Below are 21120 nucleotides of genomic sequence, written 5' to 3'. Positions count from 1 at the left end.
ATAAAGGATTCCGTAGTCGGCCATCGGCGTATGAAGAGAAATAAGGCCTAGTTTTCTGTAGGACTCAGCCCAAATCCTTATAATATGTTGCAAACATTGGCTATATATCATTTGAGCCTCAGTGGTGGGAGGCACCAAGTAGTGCAGCAGGGGTGTATGGCTGGGAAAATGTTGCTTCTAGGGAGACCAAATGTGGACTATCTTCTATTGTGTGAAGTGAGATTATTGACCTGTCTTGTAATAAAAAAAACACTTTGGTAGGCCTAAAACGCCCGTGTTTTTTTAGGATAGATCTCAGTATTTCCAGCCCATACAAATCTGAGAAAGTTGGATTCAAATTTCTCATGATGCCTAGACGGTATTGACACTAGAAGGGTTCTAAATAAATCCAACAGTTACATGAGGTGTGGTGAGCGCTTCATTTTCCCAAGAGTGTATTTAAAGGAGAAGGAAAGCCCCAGGGCGCAAAACCCCTCCCCCCCTCCCGTGTATTGCCCCCCCTCCCTCCTCCCCCCTGGCCTACCCCTCCCGCTGGGCAAATGCCCCTAACTTGTTACTCACCCCTCTGCAAAGGTCCTGTCCACGGAGTTCACAGTCGCCATCTTCTCCCACGCGCGTCTTCTTCCTTCTCTGACCGGCGTCTTCTGGCGCATGCGCAGTAGGAACAGGTACCGGTACAGCTCTATTGCGCATGCGCCGAATGTCACGAAGTGAAATCGGAAAACTTTGTGACATTCGGCGCATGCGCAATAGAGCTGTACCGGTACCTGTTCCTACTGCGCATGCGCCAGAAGACGCCGGTCAGAGAAGGAAGAAGACGCGCGTGGGAGAACATGGCGACTGTGAACTCCGTGGACAGGACCTGCGCAGAGGGGTGAGTAACAAGTTAGGGGCATTTGCCCAGCGGGAGGGGTAGGCCAGGGGGGAGGAGGGAGGGGGGGCAATACACGGGACGGGGGGAGGGGTTTTGCGCCCTGGGGCTTTCCTTCTCCTTTAAGCTACTAAACATTTCGTTTCATATTCATTTATTAACTTGATCCCTAGGATTCAAAGATAAAATGGGTTTGCCATATAAACTCAAAGTTCAAATAAAGTAGATGAAAGGAGAGATTAATATTCAACCATTCTACTATAATTGACTAGTAGGCAAGACCATAACCAAAAAGTTGGGAAGTGAATGATTTTTATGGTGGTAGCTGGTGGAAGAAGAGAGGTTTTAGTTGACTTGTTGATAAGAGCACCTTTGGATATCTTTACAGAGGGACTTCAGACAGGAAGCGCTCATAGAATATTTTTTTAAGAATTGGTGACGAGGGGCCTATAGAGGATTAAAATAATACATTAAAGCACTGCGTATCTTGACAGCGCTATATAAATAAATGATGATGATGATGATGATAATACACTGGTGGCAAGGGGCTTAATAAAATGTAAAATAAAACAAACACATCGGTATTCAGTGGAACTTACCTTCGGTTCTTCTTCCTTGGCAATGGCGGTTTCTTCATTTTTCTTTGGCTCCTTTTGTGGCTTCGGGTCTTTTTGCAGCTTTGGGTCTTCGACACTTCAGGTGTAAGTCGTTTCGGGTCTTTGGTATTTCAGGTCTTCGGCAACTCAGATCTTCCCCGATTCGGGACTTTGTCTCTTTGGGATTCAGCGTTTTGGGTTCAGCTCGCTTGCTGTTAATGGGAACCTGGTTAATTCAGAAATCACAGCACAGCCGGGCCCCCCTTTATGTCCCGGGCCGGTATGACTGTACCCCCTGTGCCCCCCTGATGGTGGCCCTGCTTAGCACTGTAGAGTGGCAGCCAATCACCAGCTAGGTGACCTGACAGGGAACCGCATCTTATCTTTCAGTGTGGGAAAACAGGGCTTTTTTAAAAAATAAAATATGACCCCTTAACTACAGGACTGTGTAGAGCTAAGCTCTTTGGTACCCTGCATGTACTATTTTCTCAAAGGCGGTTTCTTCACCATGGACCAAAAGCACATATTAAAGGAAACTGTACCCCCCAAACAATGTAGGTCTCTATAAAAAGATATTGCATAAAACAGCTCATGTGTAAAATATTTATTAAAATAAACCATTTTCATAATACTATACTTTTCTAGTAGTAAAATTGCAAACCAACAAACTATACATGTTAGGTCACATGAGCCAATTAACAGACAGAGTTCTATCTTTTGCTTCAACACTTAACTGTTACAGTTAGAGCTGCAGTTTTTCTGGTCAGGTGATCTCTTCCTGTTACAGTTAGGGCTGCAGTATTTCTGGTCAGGTGATCTCTTCCTGTTACAGTTGGAGCTGTAGTATTTCTGGTCAGGTGATCTCCTCCTGTTACAGTTAGAGCTGCAGTATTTCTGGTCAGGTAATCTCTTCCTGTTACAGTAAGAGCTGCAGTATTTCTGGTCAGGTGATCTCTTCCTGTTACAGTTAGAGCTGCAGTATTTCTGGTCAGGTGATCTCTTCCTGTTACAGTTAGAGCTGCAGTATTTCTGGTCAGGTGATCTCTGAGGCAGCACACAGACCATCATGAAAAAATGAAAAATTCTGGCACTCTAACCACTATCCTTAGCTATCAGATCCATTTTGTAAAAAGTGTTATGGCCTGACACCCCTCTCACAAGAAAAGTGTTATGGTCTGAAACTCCTCTCAAAAAAAGTGGTAAAGGAGACACCTCCCCAAGAAAAATGTCGTACAGTCTTGCACCCCCAAGAAAAAATGGCACGGGCCATCACCCCCTCAAGAAGAGTGTCACGGTACGACACCCCCTCAAGAAAAGAGGTATGGTCTGACACATCCCCAAGGAAAAAAGTTGTACAGTTCAAAAACTCCCTATAAAAATGGGTACAGTCCAACACCCCCTCAAGAAAATTGGTATAGTTAAACACCCCCATCAAGAAAAGTGGTACATGGGGAAAAGGATACAGAAAATTCTGAACTGCATACTATCAGCAACTCGCTGTTCGATTGCCGCAAAATGGAAGGATCCATCCCCCCCATCCTTGTGGGATTTAGTTAATAGGATAGAACATGTTAGGAGAATGGAATATTTAACAGCCTTGGCCCATGATAAGGTGTTGGAGTCTGAGGAAGACTGGTTCATGTGGAACGGTTATTACCGAGAACTACAAGAATCTCAAAGATAACATAGATAAGTTGTAGAGGAGTGGAGATGAGAAATGTTCCTCCCTTATGTATAGGGAACGGGATTCCATTTAGCCCCCTCCCCCCCGAAGAATGTCTTGGACCCTCTAGGCTGTCAGTCGTTTGGGTTCAAATACTGAGACTTACTGTTGTTGTATGTCTTGACCAATGATGTTGTATGGCTTGATCTTATCTTGTACACCTCAAAACCTATGTCATGTATTTGATATTGTGTTGATTTGGAAATGTACCACTTACTTTTTCATGTAATTACAAATAAAAAATACAGTTTAAAAAAAAAAGAAAAGTGGTACAGTCCATTACCCCCTCAAGAAAAGTGGTATCGTCCAACACCTTCCCCAGAAAAAAATGGCTCAGTCCCACACTCCCTATAGAAAAGTGGTTCAGTCTGACACTTTTCTTGGGGGTGTCATCCCATACTACTAACCTTGGGGGGTCTTAGACCATACCACTTTTCTTTAAGGGGGTCGGATCGTACACTTATCTTGAGTGGGGTGTCAGACCTTACCACTTTTGTTGATGGGGGTGTCAGACCTTACCATTTTTATTGAGGGGGGGTGTCGGACCATCTAAAGAAGACAAGTACAGCATGTGAAGGCTTTAATTTGTATTGTTGGGTAGTTGAACCCCTGCACATTCTGACTAAAGATTTGCTCTCCATAGCTGTAATTATGGTTTGTGTAGTGGCATGTGTGAGTGTGGAATTGATTTAGGAGAATCTAATCAGATGTTTGGGTCCCATGGTTGGCTGTGGAACAAACTGGTTGGTGTGGTTGATGGTGAAGGCACAGATATATCAGTCACTGGCAGCGCTGGTAGTAGGAGAGGGACAGTCTGCTGATGTCTGAGTTCGCTGGCTTGCTATAAAGATAGGCAACTCCATCCTTAGCCTATTGTGGACTACATAGGGTAAGATGATTCCAGTAGCCATAAAGTGATGGACGGTGCAGAGGTATCTCAAGGTGCAGCCATCTTGGACAGTTTGTCAATACCACCCCCCCATACAGAACTTTATATGTTATAATTTTTATGGAATTTATGTAACACATTTATGTATTCCTGTATAGAGATTATACATAATTATCATCAGCCCCTGCCCCAGTGAGCTGACAATCTAAGGTCCCTATCACATTCCCAACATCCTCTGCCCCAGTGAGATTACAATCTAAGGTCCCTATCACATTCCCATCAGTCCCTGTCCCAGTGAGTTTACAATCTAAGGTCCCTATCACATTCCCATCAGTCCCTGCCCCAGTGAGATTACAATCTAAGGTCCCTATCACATTCCCATCAGTCCCTGTCCCAGTGATTTTACAATCTAAGGTCCCTATCACATTCCCATCAGCCTCTGCCCCAGTGAGTTTACAATCTAAGGTCCCTATCACATTCCCATCAGCCTCTGCCCCAGTGATTTTACAATCTAAGGTCCCTGTCACATTCCCATCAGCCTCTGCCCCAGTGAGCTTACAATCTAAAATCCCTGTCACATTCCCATCAGCCTCTGCCCCAGTGATCTTGCAATCTAAGGTCCCTATCACATTCCCATCAGCCTCTGCCCCAGTGATCTTACAATCTAAGGTCCCTATCACATTCCCATCAGTCCCTGTCCCAGTGAGCTTACAATCTAAGGTCCCTATCACATTCCCATCAGCCCCTGCCCCAGTGATTTTACAATCTAAGGTCCCTATCACATTCCCATCAGCCTCTGCCCCAGTGAGATTACAATCTAAGGTCTCTATCACATTCCCATCAGCCCCTGCCCCATTGATCTTAACATCTAAGGTCCCTATCACATTCCCATCAGCCTCTGCCCCAGTGAGCTTACAATCTAAGGTCCCTATCACATTCCCATCAGCCTCTGCCCCAGTGATCTTACAATCTAAGGTCCCTGTCACATTCCCATCAGCCTCTGCCCCAGTGAGATTACAATCTAAGGTCCCTATCACATTCCCATCAGTCCCTGTCCCAGTGAGCTTACAATCTAAGGTCCCTATCACATTCCCATCAGCCCCTGCCCCAGTGATCTTACAATCTAAGGTCCCTATCACATTCCCATCAGCCTCTGCCCCAGTGAGATTACAATCTAAGGTCTCTATCACATTCCCATCAGTCCCTGCCCCAGTGAGCTTACAATCTAAGGTCCCTATCACATTCCCATCAGCCCCTGCCCCATTGATCTTAACATCTAAGGTCCCTATCACATTCCCATCAGCCTCTGCCCCAGTGAGCTTACAATCTAAGGTCCCTATCACATTCCCATCAGCCTCTGCCCCAGTGATCTTACAATCTAAGGTCCCTATCACATTCCCATCAGCCTCTGCCCCAGTGAGATTACAATCTAAGGTCCCTATCACATCAGTCCCTGCCCCAGTAAATTTACAATCTAAGGTCCCTATCACATTCCCATCACTCCCTGCCCCAGTGAGCTTACAATCTAAGGTCCCTATCACATTCCCATCAGCCCCTGCCCCATTGATCTTAACATCTAAGGTCCCTATCACATTCCCATCAGCCTCTGCCCCAGTGAGCTTACAATCTAAGGTCCCTATCACATTCCCATCAGCCTCTGCCCCAGTGATTTTACAATCTAAGGTCCCTGTCACATTCCCATCAGCCTCTGCCCCAGTGAGATTACAATCTAAAATCCCTGTCACATTCCCATCAGTCCCTGTCCCAGTGAGTTTACAATCTAAGGTCCCTATCACATTCCCATCAGCCCCTGCCCCAGTGAGCTTACAATCTAAGGTCCCTATCACATTCCCATCAGCCCCTGCCCCAGTGATCTTACAATCTAAGGTCCCTATCACATTCCCATCAGCCTCTGCCCCAGTGAGATTACAATCTAAGGTCCCTATCACATTCCCATCAGCCCCTGCCCCATTGATCTTAACATCTAAGGTCCCTATCACATTCCCATCAGCCTCTGCCCCAGTGAGCTTACAATCTAAGGTCCCTATCACATTCCCATCAGTCCCTGTCCCAGTGATCTTGCAATCTAAGGTCCCTATCACATTCCCATCAGCCTCTGCCCCAGTGATTTTACAATCTAAGGTCCCTGTCACATTCCCATCAGCCTCTGCCCCAGTGAGCTTACAATCTAAGGTCCCTATCACATTCCCATCAGTCCCTGTCCCAGTGAGCTTACAATCTAAGGTCCCTATCACATTCCCATCAGCCCCTGCCCCAGTGAGCTTACAATCTAAGGTCCCTATCACATTCCCATCAGCCTCTGCCCCAGTGAGATTACAATCTAAGGTCTCTATCACATTCCCATCAGTCCCTGCCCCAGTGATCTTACAATCTTAGGTCCCTATCACATTCCCATCAGCCCCTGCCCCATTGATCTTAACATCTAAGGTCCCTATCACATTCCCATCAGTCCCTGTCCCAGTGAGCTTACAATCTAAGGTCCCTATCACATTCCCATCAGCCTCTGCCCCAGTGATCTTACAATCTAAGGTCCCTATCACATTCCCATCAGCCTCTGCCCCAGTGAGATTACAATCTAAAATCCCTGTCACATTTCCATCAGTCCCTGCCCCAGTGAGTTTACAATCTAAGGTCCCTATCACATTCCCATCAGCCCCTGCCCCAGTGATCTTACAATCTAAAGTCCCTATCACATTTCCATCAGTCCCTGCCCCAGTGAGCTTACAATCTAAGGTCCCTGTCACATTCCCATCAGTCCCTGCCCCATTGATCTTAACATCTAAGGTCCCTATCACATTCCCATCAGTCCCTGACCCAGTGAGCTTACAATCTAAGGTCCCTATCACATTCCCATCAGCCTCTGCCCCAGTGAGATTACAATCTAAGGTCCCTATCACATTCCCATCAGCCTCTGCCCCAGTGAGATTACAATCTAAGGTCCCTATCACATTCCCATCAGCCCCTGCCCCAGTGATCTTACAATCTAAGGTCCCTGTCACATTCCCATCACTCCCTGCCCCAGTGAGCTTAACATCTAAGGTCCCTATCACATTCCCATCAGCCCCTGCCCCAGTGAGCTTACAATCTAAGGTCCCTGTCACATTCCCATCACTCCCTGCCCCAGTGAGCTTAACATCTAAGGTCCCTATCACATACACACAGATTGAGGTGACTTGCCTGCAGATTGTATTGGGAGACGCACTGTACAGGGCAAACAATGGAAATCACAGGACCCCATACAACAAAATGAACACACAATTCCAAAGGCCAAGGAGACACAAGCGCTGAATCAGTAATAAAACACTTGTAACAATCTTAATAATTAGTGATGTGCGAATGTATTCGTCAGGCTCGAATTTGCGTCAAAATAATGGACGCCGCCATTAAAAAACGAGGCGCCGGCGGTGCTCAGTGAATTTTTCGTTGTTTCACGAATTTCACTGAAAATTGGCACATTTTGATCAAAACGCCCCAAATTCTCCCATCACTATTAATAATCCATCGGCTACCATATCAAGATAAACTCTTTAAGCCTGTATCTACTCTAATTTACCTGCCCTCTGTTCTTTAATGAGAAATATAGGATAAATGAAACCCCCCTAATTTTGTAGGCAATCCGGTATAATATATGGTGTTGCTTTTACGTTTGGCTGTAAATTAATTGTGTCTTCAAAAATATCCCTTTTATTGGAGCTCCCTATAGATTCTCTGATCTGTGTCTCAAATAAGAGGTGGGGGTTCCTGATTGGTTCTTGTCCTACAGTGAATGTGCTGAGTGCTGCCGGCTCCCTTTAGAGAACAGAGCAGCTCAGAAACTGGATGTGAAAAAGAACAATTTCATGCCTGTGTCGGCCTTTTATACCTTCGACCTTGTGTAGCACTGGTGCCCTTTGGAATAGTCTTTTCTTGAAATGGAGAGTGTAAAGCATTCACAGCTTTGTGTACATCATACTCTTTGTGTGACTTTAGCTTATTGTTTATTTAAATATATTTAGATTCATTTAGAAGAATTGTACTTAAAAAAGTAGTGTTTCAGGCTGATTTATTGAATATTTCTGCAAAAACCCCTAATAATCCCTCCCTTCTCTTCCACTTGCTGCTCCCTGAATTCCCAGGCTGTGCACTCAGCTCACTGCACTGTAGGACAAGAACCAATCAGCAGCTAGCAGGACCTGATAGGGAACTGAAGCCTGTCTGTGCTTGTGTGACTGCAGGGCTGTGATTGGCTGTCCCCTCCTACTGTGCTTCTGCCAGGGACACACCCACCCCTCATTTGAAACAGATTTTGGGGTCTTTACATGCCATGGACTTTGATATACCTATGTAGATTGGGCATCAAACTGTTCAGCGGACCTCAGCCTTTCATATTTAGGGTGTTTTATCTTAGTACCTAATAGTATGTGGGAGATAAGATGTCGCAAGGTGGAAATTTTGAGGTGATTTCTGGAAATGTCACCAAAATCACCAGATTTAGGAAAGGTTTGTGGCTTGGTGCTTTGGAGTAGAAAGACATACATACCCAATTTGGATTCAGGGGAATGTGTACTTTCCGAAATATATAGTTTTTTGGGGGTGAACATATTTTTTTTTCTACATTTGCCCCAAAACCAGGAGCATCTGAATTATCACAATTTGCTACAATTAGTTGCTACAATTAGTTGATCCATCTCTCAGCAGCATCTGTGGAATATTAGCAAGTATTGTATCAATTCTATCAGGGCTTCTGCTCAGCAGGGACAAAGACATGGATCAACTCATGGATCAGTTTAGAAGAGATATTGAAAGTATTTCTGGTGAACAATCTGAAACCAAATAAACTGAAAAGAGTGATTGAAGTGGAACAACCCGTTTAACATGTAAAACATGGGGAGTGCAGTATATGGGATGTACTATATAAACTAAAATGTGCAATCAGAGAGCATGTGCTGGAGATTCGGAATCAAATATTTTGCCAATTGTACAGGGGGAGACGTAGAACAACTGAAATTGTGGGGTACAGATTAGTTGCCCCAAGAGGAGGCGACAAGTTACTTTATTACAAAAGATGGATTTTTTATTTGGATACAAGGCTCCCTAAAGGATTCAATTCTTTATTTGATGTTACAATTGAGTCTATACATATTTTGTGTCCATTTATTCATATGTGAAACATATAGTGTCAATCATGAGTTTTAAGCGCGAGGTCACACTGGGCTTCTTTACGTTGTGTTTTGAAAAACGCATGAAAACGCCAATGAAAACTCATGCTCACGACAAGGTGCCTGTAGCTTTCTTTTCCCAACATGCACTTCTGGTTTTTCTCGCTCCCCACAATTCCACTCGGAAGCATTTTATTATACTTTTGTAAAAAAGAAAGCGGAAAAGCAATTTACATGCGAAATGTCGCTGGACTGATCACAAGGTAATAACGTCACCTGCTGACAATGTGTATATGCTCAATCCATCTCGCTAAAGTGTGGCCGCCATATTGAAAATGCTCATTCCATCTCGCTAGAGTGTGGCCACCATATTGAAAATGCTCATTCCATCTCGCTAGAGTGTGGCCACCATATTGAAAATGCTCATTCCATCCAGCTAGAGTGTGGCCGCCATATTGAAAACACAGTGTATTTCAGTGAAATGTATTTCCAAACTGTGGATCCCATAGAGATTAATAATATGGCGTTTCCTAGGCACACATATAAATACTGGCGTCTCGTGGTGGATGTTGGCAAACGCCCAGCGGGAGTTGCTATAGTGAATATTCCATTATTTTAAGTAGCGCATCATTTTGAGTGTATTTGCGCTTGGCCACATGTTTTTTTAAAAAAGCAGCGTAAATACGCCCCGTGTGACCTCGCCCTAAAAGTTACAGATGGAAGGTAAATTTATCCTTTAGAATCCTATAACAGTATTACTGTTGAGACTGAGTTTTTAGAGTAGTTTAATATTTAATATGATTTAACTTTAATGGAATTGATCCACTTATATTTAAATATTTATAGAGGTATTATTGTGCATATTGGTAGTTTTATGCAGAGTATCACGTTGATAATGAAATTATAATGTCTATTAACAACAGAGAAAGGAACCAGGTTGTAAATAGATTGTTTGAAAGGGTTAAAGCTGGAAAACTAAGTTAATTGCATGGGGATGACCTTTAAAACGATAGTAGAGAGATCTTTTTTATGCTAAGACACGAAACGCGTGAAGCATGTTTTTAACCACGTTCCACTAAAGAAAGTAGTTTTACATGATACTCTAGTGGTCTGTTTATTGCACCTGATTGGATTGAACATGTGCTTAGTGGGACTCTCGGGCTACGGACCTTCATTATATAAATGCACCCAATGTTTGCATAACATAACATAAATATCTGTTTTTAATCTTGCATGAATATACGGTACTTGTGCAACAATACGGTATTTCAATAAGAAAGGAACGATCTATCTTCAGATATATAAAATTGATTAAAAGGAGGGGATCTGACTTCTGTCAGTATTTGAATTTTTTTTATATATAGGAGAAAAGAAAAAAAGTGTCCCCGTCTTTTTGATCAGAAAAAAAACACACAAGAAAATATAGGTAAATATATGTTATCACTATATCATTTAAATTCCAGTTAAACCATTTAATCCCGTGATTCTATATATATATGGGTTCCCCCCTTTGTTAAGTAGTCCCACAAAGTGCTAGTGCTTGACCTTAATTAGATAACATTAAATAGAATAAAACTAGGACTTAATTCATTTTTCTTTTAAATATTGTGTATGCTTTGTCATTTCTGACTCATAAACAATTCATTTAACATTAATTACTAAAAATTAACTAAAACACCAATAAGGGTGATAAAGTGCCAACAGATTGTGATCAATTCACTTGTAAATCAACTAAAGTGCAATTATTAATATCTCTGATTCCAAGAAAAGGTGAGAAAAGGAAATTGGTAGATGGATGGAGAAGTCCCGTGTTTTCTATCTGATTGTTTTACTAACTGCGGGACCCCACAAAGAGAGAGAAGTCAGGGCTTCTGGAACTGTGCTCTCAATTCTATTTTAACTAACTGAATGAAGCGCTGTCTTGTCTAAAAAACACACAAATTCCAGAGCACTTATAGTGAAAACAGTTAAACTAGATTAAAGATAAGGAATCTCCTATAATATGGGCTAAGAGAAGCGCCCAGATCACTATAAAAAGTTTTTTTCTTAAGAGAACCCCCCAAGGTTTTATCTGAAATGGTGTAAACCGTTGAGAAAGAGCAAGGCTCTCTTTGTGGGGTCCCGCAGTTAGTAAAACAATCAGATAGAAAACACGGGACTTCTCCATCCACCTACTAATTTCCTTTTCTCACCTTTTCTTGGAATCGGAGATATTAATAATTGCACTTTAGTTGATTTACAAGTGAATTGATCACAATCTGTTGCCACTTTATCACTCTTATTGGTGTTTTAGTTAATTTTTAGTAATCTAACAATCAATTGGGGGCCGATTCACTAAGGGTCGAATATCGAGGGTTAATTAACCCTCGATATTCGACTAGGAATTAAAATCCTTCGACTTCGAATATCGAAGGATTTAGCGCAGATAGTTCGATCGAACGATTCGAAGGATTTTAATCCAACGATCGAAGGAATATCCTTCGATCAAAAAAAGTTAGGAAAGCCTATGGGGACCTTCCCCATAGACTAACATTGACTTCGGTAGCTTTTAGATGGCAAACTAGGGGGTCGAAGTTTTTTCTTAAAGAGACAGTACTTCGACTATCGAATGGTCGAATAGTTGAACAATTTTTACTTCCAATCCTTCCGAAGTCGTGGTCGAAGGTCGAAGTAGCCCATTCGATGGTCAAAGTAGCCCAAAAAAACCTTCGAAATTCTACGTTTTTTACCTTTGAATCCTTCACTCGAAATTAGTGAATCGGCCCCTTAATGTTAAATGAATTGTTTATGAGTTAGAAATGACAAAGCATACACAATATTTAAAAGAAAAATGAATTGAGTCCTAGTTTTATTCTATTTAATGTTATCTAATTAAGGTCAAGCACTAGCACTTTGTGGGACTACTTACGGTAACAAAGGGGGGAACCCATATATATATAGAATCACGGGATTAAATGGTTTAACTGGAATTTAAATGATATAGTGATACCATATATTTACCAACAATACGGTATATCATGTACAGTAACCCCATGGATAAATACACAGGATACTATAGTAGTGTCTACTTGGGTAAGTGCTTGAATTAAGCAGACAGAACATGGACCACATTCACATTTATAAGCCAAGTTTTTCAAGGTGTTTTGTGTCTTGATATAACATGTCGCAGCCGCTGCTTCTTAGAAGGGGTCTTCAACCTGATGCTGGAGAATGTGATTCTGAGCATTCTCAGAGACAGATTTATCAAGGGTTGAATTTCGAGGGGTTAAATCCCTTGAGATTCGACTGGGGAATAGAATCGAATAGGGAATTCAGGCGAATATATGCGCTAGCGAATAGTCGAATGGGCGAATATTCGCCCGGCGAATAGTCGAGCGATAGAATATTCGATCGAAAGATTTTCATTCGATCAAATGATCGTTCAAATGCCTTTTTATTCGATAAAAAACGTAGAAAAAAAGCCTATGGGACTTTCCCATAGGCTTTTAAAGCAAGTCGGTAGGTTTAATCTGGCGAAGTAGGCTGTCGAATGATTTTTAAAAGAGACAGTACTTCGACTATCGAATGGGCGAATAGTCGCAGCATTTTTTTGCTCGATCTATTCGAATCATTCTAGTCAGGTGAATTTACGCCAATTGGATAGTCGAGGAGCACAAAAAACTCCTTGAAATTCGAGTTTTTTTCCCCTCTATTCATTCACCCGAGCTTAGTAAATGTGCCCCCAAGTGAATTTGACTGCAGAAGCAATGTAGCACTTCAGCTCTCGTCCAAGCTAGGCCCTAATTCTTATACTTCTTGTTCTTGCTACTGTAACTCAGAGAGCCTGCAGGGGCTTGTGAGAAGTGGCTGCAGAAGAGAGATTGCCTACAATTTCATTTTCTTTCATTATGCAAGACATTGTGGTTGGACATCCCCTATAAAGTAAAGCAAATTCTTCACCGCAGTCTCTTTGATAAGACCAATGGCAAGAATGTTTCTGTAGAGTCCTTGAATGAGCACCATTTGTCAGAGCAATCGTGGATGCTCCCATTGCACAAACTTGCAGGAAGGATCACTGACCTCAGGGACTTCTGCACAAAATCACTATCCAGAGGACTTTACTCAGGCCCGGGTTTGTGGAGAGGCCACCAAGACCTAGGGTGGTGGGATTTTAGGGGGAGACGTGCTGCCCAACCACCCCACATTGGTTCAGAAACACTGGGGATTCGCAGGAGATACCATCATTTTTTAAATTTCCCATGAGCCAATCCCCATTGCTCCAGTCCAGATGATGAAAATTTGAACAAATAAAGGGGAAGGGCCTTGGGGTGCCCATTCTGTAAATCCGGCCCTGACTTTACTGATATGTACTGGTGTCATATATTAAAACCGGGGGCTGAGGTGATAAAAGAATTGAAAACCAGAAAGTTTACGTTGGAACATTGTAGTGGTTGGAGAATTTCGCTACTGGTGAATCCTCCGGTGTAACGTCAGCTGTGAGCTTTGTGTGAAACAAATCCTGCACTCAGGACACGAATATGGTTTCTCCCCGGTGTGAAGTCTCTGATGATCCTTGAGATTTGAGCGACGCGTGAAAGCTTTGCCACAGTCAGCGCAGGAGAACGGCTTTTCCCTCGAGTGACTTCTCTGATGCACCACAAGATTCGAGCGATCTGAGAATCGTTTGCCGCACTCAGAACAACAATAGGGTTTCTCCCCCGTGTGGATTTTCTGGTGAACATTAAGCGGAGTGCGATGGGTGAAACGTTTGCCACATTCGGAGCAAGAGTAGGGTCTCTCGCCCGTGTGAATTCTCCGGTGCAACGTCAGCTGTGAGCTTTGTGTGAACATTTTTCCGCAGTCGGAACAACCAAACGGTTTCTCTCCCGTGTGACGCCGGCGATGAACACTGAGGGCGGAGCTATATGAAAAACCTCTCCCGCATTCCGTGCAAGTAAATGGTTTCCTCCCGGCGTGATTTCTCTGATGGGCAAGAAGATCGTTCTTTCTAGGGAAAGATTTATGGCACTCGTAGCAGTTGTACGACGGCTTCCGTGATCTTGTTTGAGACGTACGGGCGGGTTTAGTGTGAACGTCGCCATTTAAACTGCTTCTTATGCTCCATTTTGCAATAGTATTAAGTGCAGCTGTTCCCTGTATCTGCTCCATGAAAGTATTTATAACCCACTCTGAATGGTTTGCTCTTTCACATGATGCTGATTCCTCTTTTACAACTACAGGTATATAATGAGCTGACAAGCCGTTATTTAGGCCGTACCCCATGATAGAGGCATCTCTGCCTTGTATCTGTCCTGCATTAATGCCGTAATCCAAATGCTTTCCCCCTTCACTTGAAGCAACTTCTTCATTTGATATATAATTCATTTGCAAACTATCATTTATGCTGCATCCCACAATAGGAGTAGGTGTATCTATTCCCTGTGTCTGTTCTGTAAGTGGATTAATGCTGCAATCTGATTGGTTTCCCCCTTCCCATGAAGCCGGATCCTCTTTAACAGCACCTGTTGCATCACCTAAGTTATTATTTAGGCTGCATCCCATGATAGGAGTAGGTGTATCTGTTCCCTGTATCTGTTCTGTAAAGGGATTAATGCTGCAATCTGATTGGATTCTCTCTTTACATGAAGCCACTTCTTCTTTAATCCCATTGGCTGGTGGGGGCTGTTCCACTGGAGACATTTTAGTATTTGTAAAATGTACATTTCCATCAAATCCAGCCCTGACAGTTGCGCTCCTGCGTGGGTCATTATTACAAGGTGACATTGCCTCCAAATTTGTGTTATTGGTATTCGGATCTTCATATTTGCAATCTAGGAAAAGACACGGCACATTATTCTTGTGTTTCTTACAAAGACACATTTGTTTCAGAAATATGCAAATTGAACAAAATGTACCGTATAGGGCAGTACAGTGGTGTTTAGGACTGGTGACTGGGTGTCGTAGAGTTTGTTTGTATTCCCTGGGTCTCTATGGGTTTCCTCCTACACGACAACAACATAAGGTCCATTGACTCCTTCCATTTCAAGCTGCACTGGGGCAAGGACTGATGTATAATTACGGATGCACCGAATCCAGGGTTCGGGATTAGTCCTTTTTCAGCACGATTTGGATTCGGCCGAATCCTTGTGCCAGGCGAATCAAATCCGAATCCTAATTTGCATATGTAAATTAGGAGCGGGTAGGGAAATCTTTTCGGCACAAAATAAGTTTTTTTTCCTTTTTTTCCTATCCTGCCCCTAATTTGCATATGCAAATGAGGATTAGGATTCGGTACGGTATTCAGCCGAATCTTTCAACCCAAATAGTGGATTTGGTGCATCCCTATGTATAATCTTTGCAAATCACTGTGGAATAATGTTCCCTGGCATATTTATCACAGTCAACAGCTTTTGTATTTACTAGATATGTGTATTTATATTCTTCCCATGCAGCCCCTGTGCTCTTCACTTAAACACCATGTGCCCTGCACCCATTACTCACCCAGTGGGCGGAGCTGCTGCGGATCCTCCTTCATCCCTTCCCTGTAAAGGTCCTTGTTTCCTTTTATATAGTCCAACACCTGCAGAGAAATATAGACTGACACATTGTCCCACCATAGGACAGTTGTTTATAGACTATTTTTTAAAGATCCCTCCATTTATGGTTTAGCATTTGGTCAGGGCACCCCACCTTCTTCTCTTATAACGGGGTTACATCATTTATATCATTCCTGTATAAATCATATTAGAATGCAAGTGTTTCATATCAAATATCCCTGAAAATAACTCTACAGCCAGGACCCTCTGCCCACTGCTTTATGGCAACCTGGACTGGGATTGGGCCGCTGTACCCACCTCTCCAGTCAGCAGCTGGATGATGTTGGACATGAGTTCCAGGATCTTCTTGTCATTCTTGTTATTTTCCTTCTGTATGACGGAGCCAGGGGCATGCAGGGCCCCCACAGTTGGGCTGGTCACATGGCACCTGCAGGCTCCTTCCAACATACAGTCAGTACAGCTCTGTGGGGGGGCCAGGCCATCACCTGACTTCTTCATAACACTGTAGCCCTATATATTGAGAGGAAGAGACACCTTTAATACAGACAGTTCTTTTTCACTTACACTATTCAGCCATTTAAAACCTGCATGAAATCAGCCCCTTGCCATCTGTCATTGACTTCATTGGAAACCACACTAGGATTTTCCCATTCAAGTTAATAAGTGGCAGAAGTGGGATTTGGAGAAATCTTTCAACCAGATGAAAAGCACCCATTGTGTTATCAGCCTAAGGATCATGAAGATAAGTGATATGTGCCATTATCCTTGTCACTTTACTCCTGGTTAAATACAGGCATTTAATTGTTTCAATCTATTCCCACAGCAGCAGCTCCCGCTTCAAAGATTCTGCAGGGGAAAAAAAGCCTAATGTACAAGGGAAAACAGATGAGTTGAAAAATACACATGTACAGCCAATGCCTATAGGGACTATCACTTATAAACGGGGAGAAACAGGTGCCACGTGTACCCCTCGTGTACCAAATCCATCATGTTTGCATGTGATAGAAAAAAATCTTCAAAACATGTGGCTGAATTCTTGACTAAACGAGATACGTCATTTACATATCCAGATTTCTGGAAAATAAACTGCCTGAAACGAGAAAGAAGATGGGGGGCTACTGGGGGGTAGAGTCCTGCGCGGGTTCATTTTTTGGGACCCGACCCGTACCCGCAACCTGCAATCCGCAACCCGGACCCACAACCCGCATTCTTACCAGTATGGACCCGCTACCTGACCCTACCCGCAAGTACCTTATCCGCAACCCGGACCCGCAACCCACTGACCATCAAGAATCAGGAAGTGCTGTCATTGTAAACCGGAAGTGATGTCATCGGAAGTAGACGTGATCAGAATAAAAAGGAGTAAAACAGGAAGTGCTGTCATTTTAAACCGGAAGTGACGTCATCAGAAGTAGACGTGACCAGAAGAAAGGAGTGAATATCGATATTTAGAAGACCCGCGGCTTGACCCGCAACCTCACAGAACCGCCGACCTGCGGGTATACCCGCACCTGGAACTTCTAAACGCAACCCGTACCGCAGCTTTTTGCGGGTAACTGCAGAACTCTACTGGGGGGCATCTTTAGAGGCACAGATCTTCCCTGCTGTAGGGTTGTAGTTACTTGGGGATGGTTTGGAAACCTATAATATAATATACAGCATTTCTAGCCTAATTGCTAAGCTTTATCTTCTCCTTTAAGACATAGTTAAACGTTTATTTATAGATGTCCTGTATCATCTCCATGAAATCATGTGACTAAGGAGGCTCCTTTCATTTCCCCAAATTTCACTCACCTCTCCAGTCAGCAGGTAGATAATGTCCAGGGTGAGATGTAAGAACCTTTCACTCTATGGATCTTTATGCTCGTTCCCCATCGTTGGCTCCCTGTAATTAGAGAGGGAGAGGTTTATAGAAAGCACAGAGGCACCAGGGGATAAACTGAACTTCAACCTCAGTATTCAGCCAAATTGCAGGTTCCTTCTGGGCTCCTGTGTTTAGTGCCAGTATAGCTGCCGGCACGGCTGGGCCAAGCTGTCTGGGCACCCTAGGCAGCCCAGCTGGCCACTTCACCCCCACCAAGTAAACACAAAGGGACATGACTAGGGTTAAGCATTGGAAGCGGTAACTGCCTAATGAGTCAGGGTTGGCCCAGACTCACTCCCTGCGCAAAGCTGCAACGTGACTTCCAACCTCCTTCCCTGCATGGGAGGATTTTCATTAAAGGATAAGTAAACCTTAAAAATAAGTGAATATAAAATGAATGAGGGGCTATTCTTAGCACTTTTGTAATGTACATTGATTATTTATTTTCTTTTAATTCCAAGATATTAAGGGATACATGTACTGTTAATATGAATGAATTGTGTTCCAACAGCGCCACCTGCTGGTCAGTTTCCCACCAGTCTGACCAACAAGTAGTCAAGGAAGTTGTCAGGAGAAAGAAAGAGGCTGATGTTCTTCTGCTTAGGAAAGATGTGAGAAAGGTTTCGAATTGTTTTCCAAAGCAGAAGAACATCAGCCTCTTTCTTTCTCCTGACAACTTCCTTGACTACTTGCTGGTCAGACTGGTGGGAAACTGACCTCCAAGGCTTTAATGTGCCTCGCGCTCCCTTCCTCAGTGGATAAGTTATATTTCGCACATTAAAACCTTGGAGGTACTTTAAGTACACCACCCGCATTGGCATCGCATCTTCATTATTTTTGTTCTAGTACAGACTAGGGTTGCCACCTTTTAAAAAAATCTTCACCGGCAGGTGGAGGGGGCGGGGTTAAAAGGGCGGGTTGTGATGATAAAGGGGTGGGGCCGTGACGCGCTATTGGCTGGTGGGCCGTGACGTCAAAGGGGGCTGAGCCAAACGCACGCATTTGGCAAGAAGCCCAGGAAAAAAGCTGCGTTTTGAGCAGGCTGGGGGCAGGCCACGGGCTTTTTTTTAAGGTGTATTACATATTTACCGGCAGCTACATTGCCGGTCAATTATTAATACCGGCCCCAGCCTTGGCTGGTGTTTTACCGGTAAAATAGCAGCCGGGTGGCAACACTAGTCCAGAGCTGCAGGAGGCAGTAGGGGGGTGGCCATTTTTTACAGAATTGTGTCTGGCCATCCGTAGCCTCTCCAAACAAACAAATCAACCTCCGCCTGTCCTTCCCTGGCCCTCGGCCGCCTGTAACAAGCAGAAGATCACTCACCCCACTCCCCTGCACTCAGTGTGACCAACCAAACCTGATAGTAAGAGTGCAGCCTCTTTACCTTACTCACCTCACAAAACTGAAAGACTCCCTCTGGGAGCACCTGGATAACAGCTGAACTGGCACTTATATATCAGTGTAACAAACTGTAACTCACAGCACCTTAATACCCCTCTGAATTGTGTCTGTATGTTACCCTCCCATTTAGACTGTAAGCTCTACGGGGTAGGGTCCTCTAGCCTTTTGTTTCCTTGACACTGAGCACTTAATCTGTATTGTAATTATATTTTATATTTATGTGAATTGTATTTCTAATAATGCACTTATTGTTACTTTTTATTCCAATGACCCCTTGTTTGTTACTACTAATTTATTGTTTTGTTGTACAGTGCTTTGCCCTCAAGGAGCGCTATACAAATAAAAATATACATACATACATACATACATACAAAATATACATATATACATACATATACATACATACATACATATATACACACATACAAACTCACCTGCTCCTGCTTCTCAGCTCTCTTTCCCTGTGGATATAACTGTGCTGTCTGGAGCTGGGCAGGAAAGGGCGGGACTCGCTTACTCATTGGCTAAGAGAGAGACTCAGTGTCCTGCAACCAAACATTCTAGTGTCTCCCTCACTGATACGATTTTGCTTCCCTACTGTTTGTAGCTGTGCAGACCTTATTGGCTCAAAGAAGATGGGCGGGACAGGGGGACAGCCAAGCATTTTAAGATCATCCTCAGGAGAAATCACTCTCCTAATCATCATCATTTATTTATATAGCGCTGTCAAGATACGCAGTGCTTTAATGTAGGTATAACTTTATTTGTCAAGCGTAGTTCAGGAGCGGCAGCGTTGTACAGTGCGTAAAGCAGCGGAATGTTATCCTGTCCCTTATTTCACTCACATCTGAAAAAACTGATGGCTGAGGAAGGAGAGATGTGAACTGAGTCCGGAGGAAGGAGGAGCGAGAAGTGAGACACGAGGGGTGAGAGCAGAATATGATACGTGGCCTGAGCGGAGGTCGGGTGTGATTGTGTGAGGGAAATAACAGGCGAGTCTGTATTCCGCTACATTAGGAGAGTGATTTCTTCTGAGAATGTCCTAAAATGCTTTCCGTAGTACGGAAAGCATTTTAGGACATTCTCCGGCATACGCTGTACTATGGCAGAGGAATGAAGCATCGGCAGCTTTTTCTCTCACCCATCCTGAAAGGCTGCAGTCGCACCTCCATCCTAGGCCCTCAGCCCTCCCTTGTCAACCCTCAGTACAAACGCTTTCCCTCCTCAGCCATCAGACTGGTTTAGGAGCTGAGCTCTGAAGAGGGGGGGCTGAGAGCTGAGGAGGGAGGGCTGAGGATGGAAACCATTTGTACTGAGGGCTGAGGAAAGAGCCACGAGGGGGGGAAGATCACAACAAAAATGTGGGCAGCATACTGCAGCCTCTTCGCATAAGTGAATATAATAAGAGTCGATTCTAGGGATGCACCGAATCCAGGATTCGGTTCGGGATTCGGCCAAGATTCGGCCTTTTTCAGCAGGATTCGGATTCGGCCGAATCCTTGTGCCTGGCCGAACCGAATCCGAATCCTAATTTGCATATGCAAATTATGGGGTGGGCGGGATTTCATGCGACTTTGTGTTACAAAACAAGAAAGCAAACCAATTTTTTTCCACTTTATCCTTTCCCGCCCCTAATTTGCATATGAAAAGTAGGGTTCGGGTTCGGTATTCGGCCGAATCTTCCAAGATGGATTCGGGGATTCGGCCGAATCCAAAATAGTGGATTCGGTGCATCCCTAGTCGATTCATTTAATTACCTTTCATCAAGAGCATCATGAAAATTGTTGTAGCATGTCGGGATCCTCTAGTGGCCACAGAGGTATAACTATGTAACTTGAAAAATATTCCCAAAGCATGCTTATAAGTTAAAAAATACAGATTTGATTACATATTGTTAAAGGAGAAGGAAAGGTTAAAACTAAGTAAGCCTTATCAGAAAGGTCCATCTAAATATACCAGTAAACCCCCAAAGTAGTGCTGCTCTGAGTCCCCTGTCAAAAGAAACATCACATTTCTTTCCTTCTATTGTGTACTCATGGGCTTCTGTATCAGACTTCCTGTTTTCAGCTTAAACCTCATT

The 21120-nt window shown here is 43.6% G+C and overlaps 3 protein-coding genes across 7 annotated transcripts in view; 1 reads left to right on the top strand and 2 right to left on the bottom strand.

Annotated features, from left to right (window-relative positions):
* XB5772961.L (Gastrula zinc finger protein XlCGF53.1 L homeolog) overlaps window positions 1–21120 on the top strand; it is a 579535-nt gene that overhangs the window by 45659 nt on the left and 512756 nt on the right. The window lies entirely within an intron of this gene.
* The window catches only part of LOC108704280 (oocyte zinc finger protein XlCOF7.1-like), a 137184-nt gene that overhangs the window by 59948 nt on the left and 56116 nt on the right, over window positions 1–21120 (bottom strand). The gene's annotated exons all lie outside the window — the stretch shown is intronic.
* On the bottom strand, window positions 12905–19875 carry LOC108704270 (oocyte zinc finger protein XlCOF7.1-like). 2 transcript variants are annotated; one of them, XM_041579055.1, is made up of 4 exons: window positions 19475–19875; window positions 17569–17659; window positions 15719–16284; window positions 12905–15048 (listed from the first exon to the last, which is right to left on the bottom strand). In XM_041579055.1, exons 3-4 carry the CDS (start codon window positions 15750–15752, stop codon window positions 13682–13684), a joined length of 1401 nt encoding a protein of 466 aa, XP_041434989.1. In that variant the 5' UTR covers window positions 15753–16284; window positions 17569–17659; window positions 19475–19875; the 3' UTR covers window positions 12905–13681. The 2 variants fall into 2 exon arrangements, with proteins under 2 accessions (XP_041434989.1, XP_018096258.1); XM_018240769.2 differs by lacking the exon at window positions 19475–19875 and having other exon boundaries at window positions 17569–17660.

The sequence above is a fragment of the Xenopus laevis genome, chromosome 9_10S (genome assembly GCF_017654675.1).
Source record: "Xenopus laevis strain J_2021 chromosome 9_10S, Xenopus_laevis_v10.1, whole genome shotgun sequence".
NCBI classification, from domain to species: Eukaryota; Metazoa; Chordata; class Amphibia; order Anura; family Pipidae; genus Xenopus; species Xenopus laevis.
This window is presented reverse-complemented; position numbering and strand designations above follow the sequence as displayed.

Coding starts and splice junctions, on each gene's coding strand:
- LOC108704270 (XM_041579055.1), bottom strand. CDS start 15,752: ATGAAGGAGGATCCGCAGCAGCTCCGCCCACTGG. Junction 15,049..15,718: donor GCAGCAGCTCCGCCCACTGG/GTGAGTAATGGG, acceptor GTCTTTTCCTAG/ATTGCAAATATGAAGATCCG.